The 17,492-nt window shown below is 40.7% G+C and overlaps 1 protein-coding gene across 1 annotated transcript; it reads right to left on the reverse strand.

Moving 5' to 3' along the window:
* Positions 1-476: 476 nt before the first annotated feature.
* Positions 477-16,589, reverse strand: LOC119650138. Its single transcript, XM_038052670.1, has 3 exons — positions 16,420-16,589; positions 6,281-6,364; positions 477-743 (listed from the first exon to the last, which is right to left on the reverse strand). Exons 1-3 carry the CDS (start codon positions 16,463-16,465, stop codon positions 586-588), a joined length of 288 nt encoding a protein of 95 aa, XP_037908598.1. The 5' UTR covers positions 16,466-16,589; the 3' UTR covers positions 477-585.
* Positions 16,590-17,492: the final 903 nt, after the last annotated feature.

Here is a 17,492-nt window from a genome sequence, read left to right on the forward strand (position 1 = left end):
GCTGTTGAAGAGTTGAATAATCTTTAAGTTTTCACTATTATTAGACTTGGTATCTAAGGCGCGTTAACATTATTGACCTATGCGTTCCCAATCTATGCGACAAGACGAAGATATACTAAAAGACTTTGGTCTTTGAGCTTATTAACCTAAACAATATGTATCTATATTAATCTAGTTTCAAAGCTGGGACATGTATCTGTTTCAACTAATTGATAATGTTCTTAGTCGATTTGCAAATGATACCAAAGAGTCAGTAGCGCCAAATGAGAACTTTATCCCTATGCGGTTTGCAGTCAAGATACTCGCAAATTGCATGGTGATTATTAAGTTACTTTGCGACTAATTTATCCCAATTAACAAGTTCTATTTTAGGACTTTGTTGTTCCCATGTAATAGATACAAAGACCAGAAGACATTTACCAAAAACTAATATTTATTTTGTATTTCAAGGCTTCATAGCAAATAAAACATAAAACTACAGCACAAACTGCTTTTAATTATTGTACACTTTCGTCATTGTTTCGTTTCGCTTAATCTAAAGAGAACATGCACACTTGGTTGAAGTAGGTTTAATTAACGATTAAATTAAACTTCCTCTGTATGTGCCGGCTGGTAAGTGTTAGTAGTTTCTGTTGTCGCCGAAAGGACATATTTCCGCATTCCAAAGTAGACAATTACACCAATCAGTAGCTCAGCGATGGCTACGAGGATGACGATGGCCCATCCAGGAATCGCTAGAGGTCCTGTTTTGAAAAAAAGAAAATATGATTAAATACTGCAAATCATTGTTGTATCTTTGAAAGTGGGCTAAGATCTTCTTTATCGTCGCAAATTTTATAACAATAGTTTCGGTCAAGTGTAAGTGGCTAGTGGCAGAAAGTAGGCTACTAGCTAGATTTACTAATTCTCTGTTCTGAGTATTTTAGCTTGTGAAGCTTTTAGAAGAAATATGGCATTTTTAAGGACACCCAAAATCAGGGTCTCAAGCAAACTGAACTGAACTGAGACCACTAGTTAACCCAAGCTGTCCCAGCACAATTCAGGAATCTAGAGAATGGGAAAGATTGGATTCATGAAAGAGAAATAATACGATTTTGAATTTGTTGCCATTCCTAGGTATAGAAGGCGAACGTGCAACATTCTCTGAAATATAATCCATATGGTGGTGTGGAGATACATAGCATACGCATACGCATCTAGGTTCCAAACAATTTGGAGCCCGAAAGCCTTTAAAGGAAGTAGAACCTTTATTTGGAGAATAATAGTAGTAGTATCATTTATTCATTTAATTAAAATAAACGTAGATAATCTAAAAAGATATTGTCCCCCGGAAAGAGGAGAAAGGGGAGAGTTTAACTTATGAACAAGAGTCTAACAAACCAAGCTGAAATGCATTATATCAATGAAATAGCCTCCAAATCGAGAACTGACAACAAAGTTCTAGATGGGGACCGTAAAAAGTGTGCATATATCGAAGAAAGTTCTTCATTGTTTTAAGTAAAGGAGGTTAAGAGGAGTGGTAGGATAGCCTACACGGGAGAAATTCTTTTTAAAGAAGAGCGGTCGGGTGAAATTGCTTTGAACTTTTTCAATGGTATCATCGATCACCGTTGTGGAAATGGAACTGTAGAATTTTAAGGAGGGTTGGTGTCGGTTAAATTCAGAGGAGTTACATAGTCTGAAACCAGACATCCTGGAAATGCGAGCGCAGACATCTGCGCAGTGTCTGCCGAAAGTTACACCAAGGCCTTGGATGGAACTCCGCTGTCATAAAGGGGGCCACCAAGAGAGTAGGAAAACAAAGTGGGGGAGGATTTAAGAGACTAGAACATTGAATGGGACTTGAATTGAATGAACATTGAATGGCTAACGTTGCCAACTGACTTATAGAACACCGCCGAACCGATATGCATAAATTCGACTGAAGGGACACACAATGTACAGGAGGAATCACACATGACAAAAAGCTTAATGTTATTGGCCTAAAGTAAGCAAGGGAGCGTGAGAAGGAAGGAAAGCTCGTTAATAAAGAATAGAAATAGCAGTGGGCCGAGAATGAAACCTTATTATACACCAGAGGAGCGAGAAAGGAATATTAAGAGAGACGAGTTTGGATAATAGTACCATGTGATTAACAGAGTCAAAGGCCTTAGAAAAATCCATATAGATGACCTGCACTTGAGCTGGCATTTGGCCACGAAGTTGGTGGAGTAGCAGCGAACAGACGTTTTATAGAACCGTGTTGCTCTTCAGCTATAAGTTGACCAAATTGTACAGAACACGAGAGAAAACGGAAATAAGGCAGCATTGTTTGCGATTATGATCATTGCTGTGGATTATAGGCTAAGGCAGGGGGATTTTGGTAAAAATTATGCAGAAAGGAAGTGAAATGAATTGTTCGACTTTAAAAAAAAAAGTTTAGGAAGTCTAATAAAACTGGGACTAACATTGGCGTCTAGGTTGCCAATGAGATACTTCGCTAAAAAAAAGTGGTAAGAAGAGGTATTGTAGAAGATGCAGAGCAAGCTGCCCCTGCCGGGGGAGAAAAGAGGAAGGAGAAGAGGAGTTATACACCGAAGGAATGTGATTACAAAAAAGGTCACACGAAAATTGCGGCGAGCCAGCAGACGAACCCGTTGGCAGCAATTATGGGCTACATATTATCTTACGTAATATCAAAGTATTCTTAGTAGAGATTATTTGCGAATTTGGGAGGGAGGGAGAAACGAGGTACATAATACCCACTAAGAGCACTAAACAGGATGATAACACTCATAACAGTCCAGGAAGATTGTTGTACTAGAAGAAAACGGTTACCATTTTAAACCAGCCTACATCAGTCGAGTCCCGTTCCGCAGTTGCGTACCGGAATGCATACGTAAGTATGTTGGTGCAGGGCGATTATGTGAAACAAGGTGTGAAATGACTATGGAAATAATAGAGAATAGAAATAGAAAATAAACCAACCATTGAAGAGGATATACGGAAGTTTCTACTACGCAGAAGTTCGAAAACCCAATACAGGTGGCTTTTGGAAGCAGGCAAATGAGCCTCCGACTACTTAAATGCACAGGTTGGACTTCAATCCGCTTATTTGTGCTATCAGGTCAAAATAACCAGGCAAGGAATAGATTTCATTTCACTTGGCGATAAAATAATAGAGAGAGGGGGGGGGAATAGGCACCAGATCATAGACGCTATGACAAGAGCTTTCGACCATAAAAGCAGTGTGAAGGAAGATGAGGTGAACAACACTGATGAAGCCCCTACGAATTTGGTGCAGAAGCGAAAATCTGTAAGAATGGTTGAACTAATGAATTGGAGAACAAATAAAAGGAGAAGAGCTTTGTTCCCAAGAGGACAGGTAAGGAGAGCAGCTGAAGTTCATCGTCAATAGGAAAAGGATCTAAAGTCTGAGAAGGGGGGTGGACCCTATCCTAAAAAAAGGAATAGACCAACTTAGGAGAATTATTATATGCGTCATTAGGAAAACTGAGTAAAGGATCCTTCGAAAAAGTTTCCCCTCACTAGGATATAACGATCTTATCTTTGAAAGATATCGTTATTGTGCTGTCATGGATACAATCATGCTCATCTGGCCGGTGCGCGATTCACTTGATCTGCATGGAGAAGGAAAATCCTTGCCATAAAGGTAAGAGGGGCACTATCTACGCCTCCAATGTGTATTTACGGTGTTTCTAGTGAATAGAGTAAAGAAATTCAACTAGAGACACCATTTCTGTCACAAGAAAAGTGCCTTTGGCGAAGCGAAGCTAATTACCCTAAGAGGAAACTTGGGCCATATCAAAAGATCCTAGAAAGGACGAAAAGTATATATAATATAAAGGTCAAATAGAGAAATTTTTAGCGAAGCAGGTGGGCGCAAGGGTTTACAGGAGATAACCAGCGGTTGTAGAGACATGAATGGAGAAAAAAAGACAAAAAAAAGAAAAAGAGAATTTGACCCAATTGGGATTGCATGATTTGATGATAAAAGCCCTAGGATGGGAAAAACACAAACATCAAAGTAGTGTGATATACGGTTCTGAAACTGGCGTTGACAGGTAGAGTGAAAATAGAGAGAGGTTATGGGTCGAAGGGGGTAACCTAAAATACTGATGGAAGACCCAGATGTAAATGATGGGATCAGGTAACGCACGAAATGCAAAGCTGATGAGCGTATCAACAGCCCAGAGTGTACAAGCGAGTGTTTCTTATTGTATAATAGGCATAATTCCATTCATCATAGTTGAGGATGTATCTATTTATGCAGTGGATATAAAACACAAGCGCGATTGGGATAGAGTCGTGCAATCACTGGCAGTGCGTTTGTAAGTGGTCGACCCGAAAATTCATCTCTAAAATTTCTACTTTAAAAAGTAGTTAGAGAAAGTGAAAAGTCAAGCACCATGATCCACATCCTGCAAGAGAACATGGAGCATATGGTGCAAGACGGAAGAGATGACTTGTTGTACCCCGGCGAGCAGTACCGAGATAAGAGCTCACCATCGTGGTATACCAATATATCTGGCACTGCTGCCATTGGGTGAGAGATACTGTTGACTTGCTGGTGCAAGCTCACTGGCGAGGAGATGACTAATTTTGGGTTCATTATGTGGAAGTGACTTTTTCCAGTGTTTACTTCATACTAAACGAATCTCTGTCCGCTTTCCAGAATAGGCTCGGCGCTTTGGAAGACGAAATTTCAAAATACCGTAGGGAGAGTTGGAGAAATGAAGGACGCCTCAACCAGATTCTGGAGGTACGAACATTTTATAGATGGTCTGGGAAACGTTCCAATGCTCTGATTGAGAAGACACTACCACTGACATGACCTTGGCTAAGAAGTTCTTAGTGTCTTCGGAATAGAAGGAATAATGCGAGTACAAGATAGCGGAAAAGGAACTCCGTCACGCAATTAGCATGCAAATAGCACACTGCCGGTAACGCTAACAGGGTCCGATGAGGCTTCGAGTGTAAGCTGTTTACTAAAAAAATTTGATGCCCGGATGGTATTACCCCTCGAAGTGCTAAAACTTGTTTCTAAATACAAGCCGAACTCATTACTCAGCGCATTTAACGTATGTTTGACAGCGGGCCCTTTTGCCCCATCGGAGAGTTATGAGGCATGTGCTGATAAGCAAAGGCGACCTCGAGGCCCTATTAGCGTACCGTCCGTTTAGTATGTTGGACATAACGGGCTTAAGAAACTTATCAAGCCGAGAATGACTGACACAATAAGTGCTGCGGGAGACTTCTCACTCAAACAATATCTTTTCATATTCCGCACTACCTTTTGCGAATATTGAGCGACTATTTAAAGGACCGCGCAATGCTCTTTGATACCTATGAGCGACAGTGTAAAATGAAGGTCACATCGGGGGAGGCTCAAGGATCTATCTTTGGCTCGGACTTTTAGAACGCCTTATACGCTAGTCTGCTACGACTTTAGATGCCTGATAAATTGCATCTAGTCGGATGCACAGATAATGTTGAGGCACTCGTTGGTACACGCGCGGTTAAATAATCTGAACGCACACTTTGAATGATGTAGCGAGTCAGCAGATATGGATTCGCTTTAGTTCTGGATGAAGTCAAAATTAGAGAAGCTCAAAGCGCTTAAAATATGAGGGCTTTGCGGCTAGCATAATTATGAAATAATACTTAAACATTGGGGCAAAGGGGGTCAACTCGGATAAACGGGGGTTGCTTATACGAAATGAGAATCTCACACGCCTGCGTTTGCAAATGTTTCATTCCCAAATTTTGAATCTCGCTGACGCTTAGAAGGTGTAGTATATAGCGTACTATCGACATTGTTATCATCAATTTTACAACTGATTTTATTCCGCACACACGATGACAGAAAGAGCCTGGAAAGGACACTAGGTAGGAAAGTACTCTTTGAAAATATATTAAGGAGGAACCAATATGGATGAGTAGAAATTAAACCTTATTGCGCCATATAGGGTGAAGCATGTCCTGGGATTTGTTGCCCCCAATACATCTGACTATGTGCGTTTGCTTCAAGGTTTACTGCTGGCCTAAGAGAGCAAGAAGAAAATGTAATCAGCAATTCCGGTGGAAGCACAATGGGAATGAGGTCTGGTTCGAATGGGTAGAAATCCCGATGGCCATATTCGGAACATAGCTTCAAAGATTTTCATGTGCGGAAAAAAGACAGATAGACAGAAGAACACTAAAACATTCGTAGGAGCCTGACTCTATAAACTTCTAAAAACGAACCTATTTTTGTTTTATAGCTATTGCAGATACTTACGGAAATATTGACGTGTTATTGTTCTGCGACCACGCAAAACTCTTCTCCGTCCTTCAGCCTCATCGGCAAAGCAGGCGATCAAAACTAAAAATAAAAATGAAAACATTCTTGGTTGAGAAATAATTCAATTACAATCTAAATCCAAATTGTTGACTATAAGATTTTAGCTTGATCATCTGGAATTATTTCGAGTCCATTAATATTTATTTTAAATATTTGGGTGTTGTGCTCTAGTGGTCCAACTGGCGCAAACAATTGGTCCGCGTCATCCACATTACGCCCGGTGTGTGTACCAATCAAATTTTGACGAGGATGATAATTCTTTGGCAGAGGTAAACACATGGCCACCTTGCAAAATAATCTTTTTATTGAACTATAAAATGTTGGATTAACAATAAATTGCATTAATTTTTAAATAGATTTTATCATCTCTCGGTGAATTTTTAGTCTAAACAAAATATAGGTCTTGTGAATGTTAATGATTTTGATATGTTATTTTTAAGCTTGTATCTAAGCGGAATATCCATGCGGTGGCGTTTTTTGGTAAACACGTTTTTTAGCGGTGGAAGGAATCTTGCATATTTAATGAATTTCGCAAGTGGATGATTGACTTAAGTTTAACAACAATAGTTAGGAGAGAGAAGTGTGATTTAGATTATATAATAATAATTATGAGTTTGTTGTGGCTTCACTGCATTTTCTAGGGTCTGCTTACGCTAGTAGCTACTAGTGGTTTTGAAGTACGTAGAGCCTTAACTTGCATTCGAAAATCTGGGTTGGTATTTTATAGAGCCATGAAAATCCGCGTGTGGAGTGAAAATTATCTAAATGTCTTAGCGATGGCTGAATGGGCAATTTACTTACTTGGCCGTCTGGGTACTTTATTATAATCTATGAATTAATCAGCCAATCAATAATATTGAATTCATGTTTCATTTCCTAGTGACTGTTCTCAACCTCTGTCTAGCACGAAATGTGATGTAAAGGTTGGACCCCCAAGCATGCACTGAATAAATTTTCGTTTAAAGGTGGCCTACGTATCTTTTTTTATGCAAGATAGCCTTGTCGGATATCAGAATAGGTCTCGATTACAACTTTTCGAAGCGTGTGTTAGTCTGGAGATGAGTTGTAAAGGATGGATGTGCGGAGGTTAGACATTGACCACTTATTTCCCAGAATTATTCTTACATAAAAAAAATTACCAAACGTAGATGTACTATAGTTTCAACCGGGTAAAAAGCTAGTAAATGCCATTTGAGTGTATTTAAATTATGAACGTTAACAACGAAAATATCTACTTCGGCTAGGTTCCCTTGTATTGATAATATCAAAAAAATGAACCAAGTGCATAAAGTCGAAGTGGGTTAAGTCCTTAAGGGTTTTAAGTGAGCACCTGTCTGGAAGACTCTTAGGACACGGATTGATTTTGTGACCACAATCAGAGCCCCGCTGTGACAAGCAACAACGGTACCAGTCTATACCAAGTGCATGGCTTAGCATTCATACTGGTGGATGCAAGACCTACCAAGTCGAAGTGGGTATAACTTAAATTGTTACCAGATAGGCATCACCCTAAAGCCCTTTGTGAAAACTCGCATAAGGATAAGTACATAAAACGAGACTGGCCGAAAAAGCCCACCATGAGATTTGCTTATGTATTAGGGGGTAATACAGAATCCTGAGGCGCTGTTAAGGTAGCTGTTGATTTTTCTGAGTAAAAATCTCAGTAGAAGTCCAATAAGAAGAGGACATTGCCAAAGATTATAAGCAAAAACTATTGATGCGGAAAAAAATAAGAACAGGCTCTTAGACAACTACATTTCACTATGGAAGATATTATCGATAGGTAGGTTATAAAGGACCCCTTCTACTTCAATACATCTGAGAAGGTATTATTATAAGCCACCTTCTTTTTTCTTCAGCTTTTGTATTATAAGCTACCTCTGCTATCCTTAGCTAGATTTAGTAAAACATAGGAAAGTGTTGGTTGGCCTTAGATAGGTGGTAGCCTATCAAATTATGGCTTGTTATTTTTTCTTTGGACTAGCGTGGCTCTTACCAGCATTCCCTCTTTTGAAGTTTTGTCGTAGACCACTTCTCGTGGTTATTCATTGCCATTCTGAGACTACTATGTTATCTAGCAAGTATTATTAATTTGATAATCCAATTTATCAACAGACTGGGACTCCTACACTAAACACCTGAGTGACAACATGCCTCATCTACAGGTAAGCGGTGACATCAAGAGCGTGATATAGCAGTAGTAGAAAGCCTCAACAGAGTCATTATTAACACATATGCCAGAATGAGAAAGGACGTGCGAAAACCCTTAAACCGGGCGAAAAAGATCGAGGACTAGCAGACGGACAAAAGGACATACAGCATCGCTATCAAGGAAGTAAAACGAAAAAGTTTCGGGGAATTCTGTGTAGAATAGAATAAACTACAGAATAATCCAGGCTATATAAGGCTATAGCCAAAGACAAGACAATAACTTCTGTCTGAAGAAGGAAGACATTTACCGAGAATGATGGTGACAAGATAAATCTGCTCCTTAGAACTCATTTTCCAGGGTTCTACACCACCGTGGAAGACAATAGCATTCTAGGAATTCAAATTCCACACCGTCTCCGTCGCTAGCACAAATTTTTTATTCAGCAAATATCGGTATTTCGGGAACAAGTTGTTCCCTTTTTTAGTGCCGGGTGCATAGCGTTCTGCCTGACACCTGAACAATCGACAGAAAAGGAAAAAAAATTGGAAATTAGCGCAAGAGGTATGTTCGGAAGCCAGAGTAAGATGGGCGTGGGAATTTTATACTACTGAAATCAGCCGGAGGAAATGTAATTTTCCTAACACCACTCCAAGGCCTAGAAATATCCTAGGATCTCTCCTAAGAGCGGTAGGGTGCAGCCTAACCCCAGGATATATGCCAAGGGCACGGAGACGGGAAATGGTGGTCTTTATTCTTAAAGCGGGTAGAACGAATCCTTTTTACCCTAAATTTTTCAGACCAATCTGCCTGATATCGTTCGTGCTTTAGAGGGTGGAGACGTCCGTAGACTACAACTAACGTTCTAATACCTAACATCCTATATTCGTGTCAACACTTTACTTGGCTAGTCAACCGAAAGTGCTCTGTTTCAGCTGGCAGACGTATTCGCGGATTCCATATAATGGAACGAAGTACCATTGTGTGCGTTTCTGGACAACGCAGGAGTGTTCGATAACTCATTGCGTTCAGGAATACGAGATACCCTAATCTACAAGGGAGTGGGAAACACCCTGGCGTTCTGGATGGGTAGAATCTTAAAGAGTAGGCAGATAGAAATCCAGGCGGGTAAAAATTCAATTGTCATGAACACTACTCAAGCTGGTAAGGTAGTGATTACCTGGTACACTGACGGATCCTTTACGGCAGAGAGAGCAAGCACTGAGGTCATTGGTCCAAGAAAAATGCATTTTGGTCAAATGGGTAAGGATACCAGCTTATTCATACACGCCATGGGCGGGACAAAAACTGAAGACAAAGAAGAGGAAGATAAACAGATGTGTCTCCTTCTACCTCGAAAGGAATTACCGGGAGCGGAATAATGAAATTCTCACCGACAGCCAAGTGGCTATTAACGGACTTAATTAATGTGAAGTATGGTAGTTGATGAGCTCTTGGACAGCTAAAAGACACTGGAATACAGGTCAGGGTAACGTTGATGGTACCGTTTTAATCTGTAGGGGCAAATATGAGGATACGCTATGTGACAGAATTCAATCTGGATTGCGAGTCACTAGTAACTGGGGTAGAAAGCCAGGACTGTGCTTAAATCCAGGTCAAGGTCAATAATAATACCATTCACTAGGAAATGCAAGCTTGATCACCTGAGACCCATTAGATTATATGGCATGACTGTGAAATGAGAAACAGAGTTAAAATATTTGGGAATAACACTAGACCAAAAACTACTCAGGAAAACACACCTTGAAAACGTATATCGGAGCCACAAGGGCTCTGTGCAAAAAAAATGGTGATGCACCCCGGAAGTGCTACACTGGATATACACTGCAATAATAACGCCAATGATTGATTACCTGTGGAGCGGCAATCTGGACAGCAAGAACTAAACTCAGCACAACAGCCAGGAAGTGACAAACTTTAAAGACTAGCTTACATGTGTATCAGTGGGGCAATGACAACCTGCCCAACGGCATCCCTAGAGGTCCTTCTGGGATTGACTCCTCTCCATCTGCACTTAGAGATGCAGGCAAGGAGGCCGATCTAAAGAATGTCGGGTAGTACTAGTGAGGCGGTACGTTGCCTGAATCGAGGGAAAATTGCTAGGATGCATCTCGAATTACTGATACCACTTCACTTCGATGGGAAGTTTGAAATACTTTGGAAAAACAGAGCAAACTGGCAGAGGGTGGCATTGACATACGACTTAAACTAGCAACTGATTACATGGTACACTGACAGATCCTTTACGGCAGAGACCAAGCCCTGAGCTCGTTGGTCCAAGGAAAATGCATTTTGAACTAATGGCATACCAGCAGATTTCAGGCAGAAATACATGCCATAAACAGATATATCTCCTTCTAACACGGAAAGGAATTACAGGGGGCAGAGCATTGAAATTCTTACTGACAGCCAAGTGGCTATTAGTGCACTTAAGTCCTACCAGGTAAATTCTAAACTGGTATGGGAGTGCCTTAACAAACTGAGCACGCTCCACTTGTTCAATAGCGTCTGGATACTCAGGGTTCCAGGCCACATTGACGATCGTGCAGGACGTGCAGGAAAGGAACAGTGATGAAATGGGTTCGTGGCTACAATATTTAAAAATGAAGAGCCTGTTTTCTTGGAAACAAATGTGGGGAAGGAAGGTCTTGATCCATTGTAGCAAAGTATGTGAATTTTCTCTTACCTTACCTTCTCGTTATTCGTAATATACTAATCCAATTATAATTTTTTTTATAAATTCAGTTGGAAACAACTAGCTGACAATGACATGGTGGGAATTGATGGACTTCGGTATTCCTTTGGCAAACCACCAGTAGAATTCATGTTTCTTCGGCTTTATGAGATCATTTCCGAGTGATTGCCTAATTTTGTCCGAAACAAAACCTCTGTTCGACACGAACTTTTTTGCAAGGGTTGGATCCTCAAACATGCATTGTGAGATATCAGAATAGGTTTCGAAACTACCTTTCGAAGCGGGTTTTAGTCTGGCGATGAGTTGTAAAGGAGGGATGTGCGGAGGTTAGCAGCTGGTCACTTAATTCAAAGAATAATTCTTACATAAAAAATCACCAAACGTAAATGTAGTTTCAACCAGGTAAGAAGCTAGTAAATGCCATTTGAGTGTATTTAAATTATGACCTTAAGCAATGGAAATATCTATCTCTGCTAGATTCCATTGACTTGGTAATGCGGATGAAATGAACTAAGTGCATGATGTCGGAGGGTCGCTATGATTTAAACTGCTTCACATAGTATAGTATTAATATCTTGCCCCGATCCTTTCTCTGACCTTAGATGATCAGTAAATCTTTATGGAAAATTAATCCAACACCTGCAGAACAAAAAAAATATGTGTCTGCACGCTAAATGTTGGCAGCCTAACTGGAGGAACTCGCAAGAGCTCTTCGGATGGTCTGGTGCCAAAAACTTCGAAAAATAAAGTTCGAAGTGTAGCGGGTGTATCAAAACCGCCCTGCTTTATACAGATGATATTTTCTTAGCATCTAATAGCAAAAATGATTTGGAGCAACTTGTCTAGAAATGGAATGATCGCGTCATGCAACACGATCTTAGATTGAATTTGAATAAACCTGAATTTTTGACAACGGATGCAACGGAGTGCATGCCTTAGCCTACCTAAATCTCTACCGAACTAAGGAGTACGGCTCCTGTGTTGAAACGCAACACCACGTCGAGGCCCAAAGGTCTCTTCTTACTTGAGTATAACCAATAACCCCCATGAAGCTCCCACTAGGGGGCCAACCGCAAATAACCGAGTTAAACTCATATACAAAGAGAGTTCACCCGAAGTATGTGAGTCCAGAGCCTATCTCGGTTCCCATGGTAGCAGTATACCCCTGGTCAGGTTTCGTGACCAATTTGCCACTTCAGATGAGTCCCCGTGCAGACTCGGGTCTGATCGCCCTGATTAGGCCTTTGGAACATTCGCCTACTGCATCACGGCCGGCAAGCCAAAGTGAGTACAGCCTCTCCCGGTGCCACCACTATGGAGGTTCTCCTCGGCCACTTGGTTTTGGTTTGGCCAACAGAGTTGCCGCCCCGTCTTCCTCAACGCTACCTCTGAGCACCTGTCTTCAATGGTATAGTCACGTAATGTGTGCTAACGAGAATTCACTTGCCAAAATTGGTGGATGGTGGAAGTTGATGGTAAACGGCCAAAAGACTGGCCGGAACAACTGTGGCTGGATACGCTGGATGAGAATTCAAAAGCCGCTAGATTGCATCCAGATCAGGTATTTATTAGAGCCGAATGGCGAAATCGATCACGATGAGCCGCTGGGTGAACGGGACAAAGGCAAAGAAAAAGAATCCAACACTTAGGCAACGACATTTCACTATAGAAGATATAAACAATATTTATTGAAGGCCGGGAAACTCCTATTGTAAGCAGCTTCTGCTATTAAATTATCTGAAATATAAAGCTAGCCTGGCCCTAGTGCTAGCTAGACATAGTGAAATATAAGAATGTCTGGGATTGAACATAGATAGGTCGTAGCCTCTCCAATTTGGCTCTTACCAGAGTTGCCTCTTTAGAAGTCTCGCCTAAAATATTCCAGTGAATTACGATGCTAAAACTATGTTTGCCAGCAAGTATTATATTATTAATTTTAATGTCCAGTTTATCCTTATTCCATAATTATGAACTTACATTCGTAATTATTTTATTTTATTTTTATATCTTTGACTTCAGGAAAGATTTAGCAAGATAGGTATCTGGAATCAAAGTATTTGTTAGCTGCATGGATCATTGTTGACGAAGAACATCTTTGCTAACTAGATTTAGTTTAGATTTGTATTCGTTTTCTTCCTGTCTGACCATGCGTTGCCGATTTTTGATCCTTGGGCAATCGCATCGATGGCCGATTTTTTACAAAAAGTTCACAGTGATGTGAGCGGCTAAGAACGTACCTGCATAGACCATGCCACTGAGTGTTTCTATTTCTGCCACAATCTTAAGATTGAGATAAGAAATACATGTCTGTATTGCAAGGTCATAGGAAAAAGTTATAAACTTGAAAACTGCGTACTTTTGGTAGATGAAAACCGCATTCACAGATTTTTGTTATCTGTGCTTTTGAAAAGAATGATTCCAATTGAACTTCTACCTGGAGTAAGCAGAAGCGACCCACCTCGGACACTATTTTGTTGTGGTGGGGGAACTAGTCGTAGTTTACTACTACACTATGGGTGTCCAAAAACACATGAAGATGGAACCAAATGATTCTAACTCTGCAAGTGGTAAGAAGTCATAGACTTCGAATCCACCCGCGACTTTGAAAAATCAATTCGCCACGAATTTTGGGAATCTCAGTAGATTCATGTTTCCCTACGGAGAAATCTGTCGAAGGCGGGCTCTCCACTTCAGTGGGAAACCTGCACCCGGTTCCTGTAGTGCGGTCAGCCAGAAAGTATAAATAGTACAGAAACTCCCTTAATGAGAAGAACTGGAAACCTGACTGCGGCTGGCCTGCCAGTGACACTGTTGCCTAGCAAACTTTTAAAGACTGGGCGAGGAAACCTTGGCAGAAGGAAACTTCAGCCGTAACGGAGAAGGGACTATAGGCTTGAATGTCAGAACCTTCTCCTCTGCCTCTACGAGGAAAAGCGGCAGAAAGGGAAGTTGGTGATGTAGAAGCAACTGGTATAATTCCGGTATGAGGAAACAGATCCATGCGATGAACCTGGAGGATAACGGAAGAAGGTGAAGTTTCTTGAGAATGAGGATATGGGCGTTGCTACATCACTAAGTGTGGTGAAATCCAGAGAAATCGGACGCAATAAAGCGGAACTTTCGGCGGGAGTCGAGCACAAGCTGGTAACCTGGGTGAGACCCACACTGAATACAGCAGACTTTTCAGTTAGGGACGGTTTTGATATTAGGCTACACTTATGTCTACAAACATAAGAGCTAGTCGAATTAACTTGCAGCATGCCAAAGTCTCTTCCTATTTACTGGCAGCAGGCAAAGTTGCAGGACCATGGGTTCGTTTTAACAATATCTATGCTATTGGACCAGTTTAGGGGACTAGGATCTTCTCCAATGAAAGATCCTCGACACCGAGGGCCTGTGTTCTGATGTCAAAATTGTTAGAGTCAACTATGCTGAAAAAAATCTTTTCCCAAGACCCTGTTGCGGTGAACTTACAATACCAGGTTAATGGTAACAAGGGGATCTGGTAGGGTAAGCAGAATGAAGTGGCCTTAAACTCTTCATGGGTAGTGATACGAACGCTCAATATATTTGTTGTGGAAGTAGCAAATGCAATTTTAGAATGCTTGATTTTATCACTTCAGTTGGTCTGATTACCGGGAACGTAGGGTGCGCCCCTACATTCGTCGGGTGAAGAAGAAGTCAAGTAATTGACCTAACAATCTGCACTTCAAAGTTGATAAAGTTAATTAGAGACTGGCGAGTGCTATATGAAGTGTTACTCTCAGATCACCGTTACTTAGAATTTGACTATTTCAGACGAACAGTCTGTAATACAAAGACGGAAACCTGGGAAAACGAGTGCTCTGGAGAGGTCACGGGTCCAAATCGGCAAAACGGTTTGATGTTCGAACCGAGAACTGCACAGACTCAGCAAAGTAACCAGACGACTTCTAAGCCATGCTTGTAAAAGCTATAAGAAAGAACATTGGTTAAACTTCCGGAACTCAGAGCGTGAATATAAGAGGCTCGTAAAATGTTCGAAACACACCTTTAGAGTATACTGTGAGGAACTTGAAGGTGAAAGGGAGACTTCCAGGCTGGGCCAGAGTGCTTAATAAGGATGAGTCGGTCAAGTTGGACTCTCTTAGAAAACCGGATGGTACTTTCACGGACACCTCAGTTGAATCTATACAGACTCTCTTGGAAGTACACCACTCGGGAAAGCAGGTCTCAGAAGTGCGAGGAAGGGAATTGACGGTTTCTGGAAATCCTTCAAGATGAAGGTGTTGCAAGGGGATAGCGAGAGCAGCTATACTATCCTTTGTACACTTCAAAGCACCGGGCATGGATGTCATCTATCCGGCGATACTAAAGTATAGAACACTTAGAGCAACTTATAGAAAGTATTTTTCGAGGATGTTTTGTTCTGGGCTACGTACCTTCCTTTTGGCAGAAGGTTAAGGTGGTCTTTACACCGAAGCCCGTCTGCAAAAGACAAAGACTGGCGCTGGGCGAAAGTAGAAACGAAGATGTTACATTTTTACGTAGCACACGCAATGATCGTAAAAGAATTCCGAGAGAGATGTTTTCGATGGACTGGTCATGAGGATTCATTTGCAACATTGGTCTGAACATCCAAGTCGATTGGGAAAGAGCAAAGGCCGGCCCAAATAAAGATCACTACTCCTACAAGATTAGGTCTGTAACCGAGCTAAATGTCGCCACCGATCAAGACAGGCTGAAGGCTGTAATTTTATCATAAGTTCCCTTTCAAAAGAAAACTAATAGTCGGCGCGTTTTATTGCAATCATTAACGACCCTTATTCACATGTGTGAAATATTTTTATTTAGCAATATTATTACAACGTGCTCTGCAGAAGGTTTCCGCTAAATAAATTTCGAAATCGATGACTCATTAAGAGAAGATAAGACGTTATCATTATTCACCTGTTTTGTTGCTCACTAACAAACACATACAAACATATAAGGGTGTATCATAGGACGTAATACGTTCTCCACTCATTGGCCCCACCCGATAATATGCTTCTTGGATCTAACCTTCTAACCTAATCCTTGGTTCCTCGATGAAAAGGATCACGTTTAAGGAAGACCACAGGAGCAACCCTTTAACAATCACTTTATAGATGTTTCACAAACAAATCACAATTCGTTTTCATTTCATAAAAATTTACTCATTTTCAACTTGATTTGCTACAAAACTTCACTCACCTAAAACAATCGCCAAGTAAGTTGCACCTTTTTTGAATAACTTCATTTTGGATTATCCCGAATTATGCGAAAATCAAATATAAAAACTTCAGCCACTTAATTAAGCGAAAAGAACTGCGTTTCGTTTCGTTTGGTCTCTCACTAAAGCACAGACAGTGGAGATAATGTGCACCTTGCTCGCAATGAGCAAGGTGGATTTTATCTTCATTGATAACATTTTATCGGAGCATTGTTTATCTTATCAGACTGCGATAGCGCCTTGTGTATTTGTATTTCTTCATTTGTCACGAAAAAATGGTTTCAAAAACTTTTCGGTTTAAGATATGTTAGTAATGGCTTATCTTAAAGATACATAATGTTTACGTTAGATACGTTTATGCTTTCGCAACGAGTACTACTAAAATCGCATGTATCCGTTATTTGATTCATTGATGATTTCACTTCATTTACTCGGAATTGCGTTTTATAGCAAGTTACTAATCAGTAAATTATTTCAGTCCAATATATTAGATGTTCATTCCTTTTCAATACAAATGGGTCATCTCAAATTATTATTGATACATACTATATTTGAATTGGTGGAAGGTTCTGAATAGATTAAAAATCTAGCGGAGGCACAGCTCCTTTGAAATATTTCCAGAGTTGCCTAGGCAATCAAGGGCTTAAATCAACACGAAATTTAACTTTAAATTTACTGTAAAAGTTAGCAGGCACACCGCTGAGTTTTTGATAGGTAAAGATGTATTTCCTCTGTAGGGTTGTGAACGTTAATAAGGCTTATATTTCTAAACTTGCCTCGCAAGCGCAGAGTGCATAGCCGTTCGCCTATGTTTTCAAAGCCGATAACAGCAGGTTTCATTTTTTGGCTGACTAAGAAACCTACTCCGAGCACATGGTTTACTGGATGACCGCTATAATATATGGTGAGACTGCAGAGTCGGAGAAGGATACCTTCTACGAGGCAGTAGAACGAACCCTCGAAGCCTGTCCCAGATATGATATTAAAATCATACTTGGGGATTTTAACAGCCAAGTAGGGAAGGAGCCCGTATTCAGGCGATACGTTGGCTCCC

This window comes from Hermetia illucens, chromosome 2 (genome assembly GCF_905115235.1).
Source record: "Hermetia illucens chromosome 2, iHerIll2.2.curated.20191125, whole genome shotgun sequence".
Taxonomy (NCBI): domain Eukaryota; kingdom Metazoa; phylum Arthropoda; class Insecta; order Diptera; family Stratiomyidae; genus Hermetia; species Hermetia illucens.

Coding starts and splice junctions, on each gene's coding strand:
- LOC119650138 (XM_038052670.1), bottom strand. CDS start 16,465: ATGAAGTTATTCAAAAAAGGTGCAACTTACTTGGCGATTGTTTTAG. Junction 6,365..16,419: donor TTACTTGGCGATTGTTTTAG/GTGAGTGAAGTT, acceptor TTTTATTTTTAG/TTTTGATCGCCTGCTTTGCC. Junction 744..6,280: donor AATAACACGTCAATATTTCC/GTAAGTATCTGC, acceptor TTTTCAAAACAG/GACCTCTAGCGATTCCTGGA.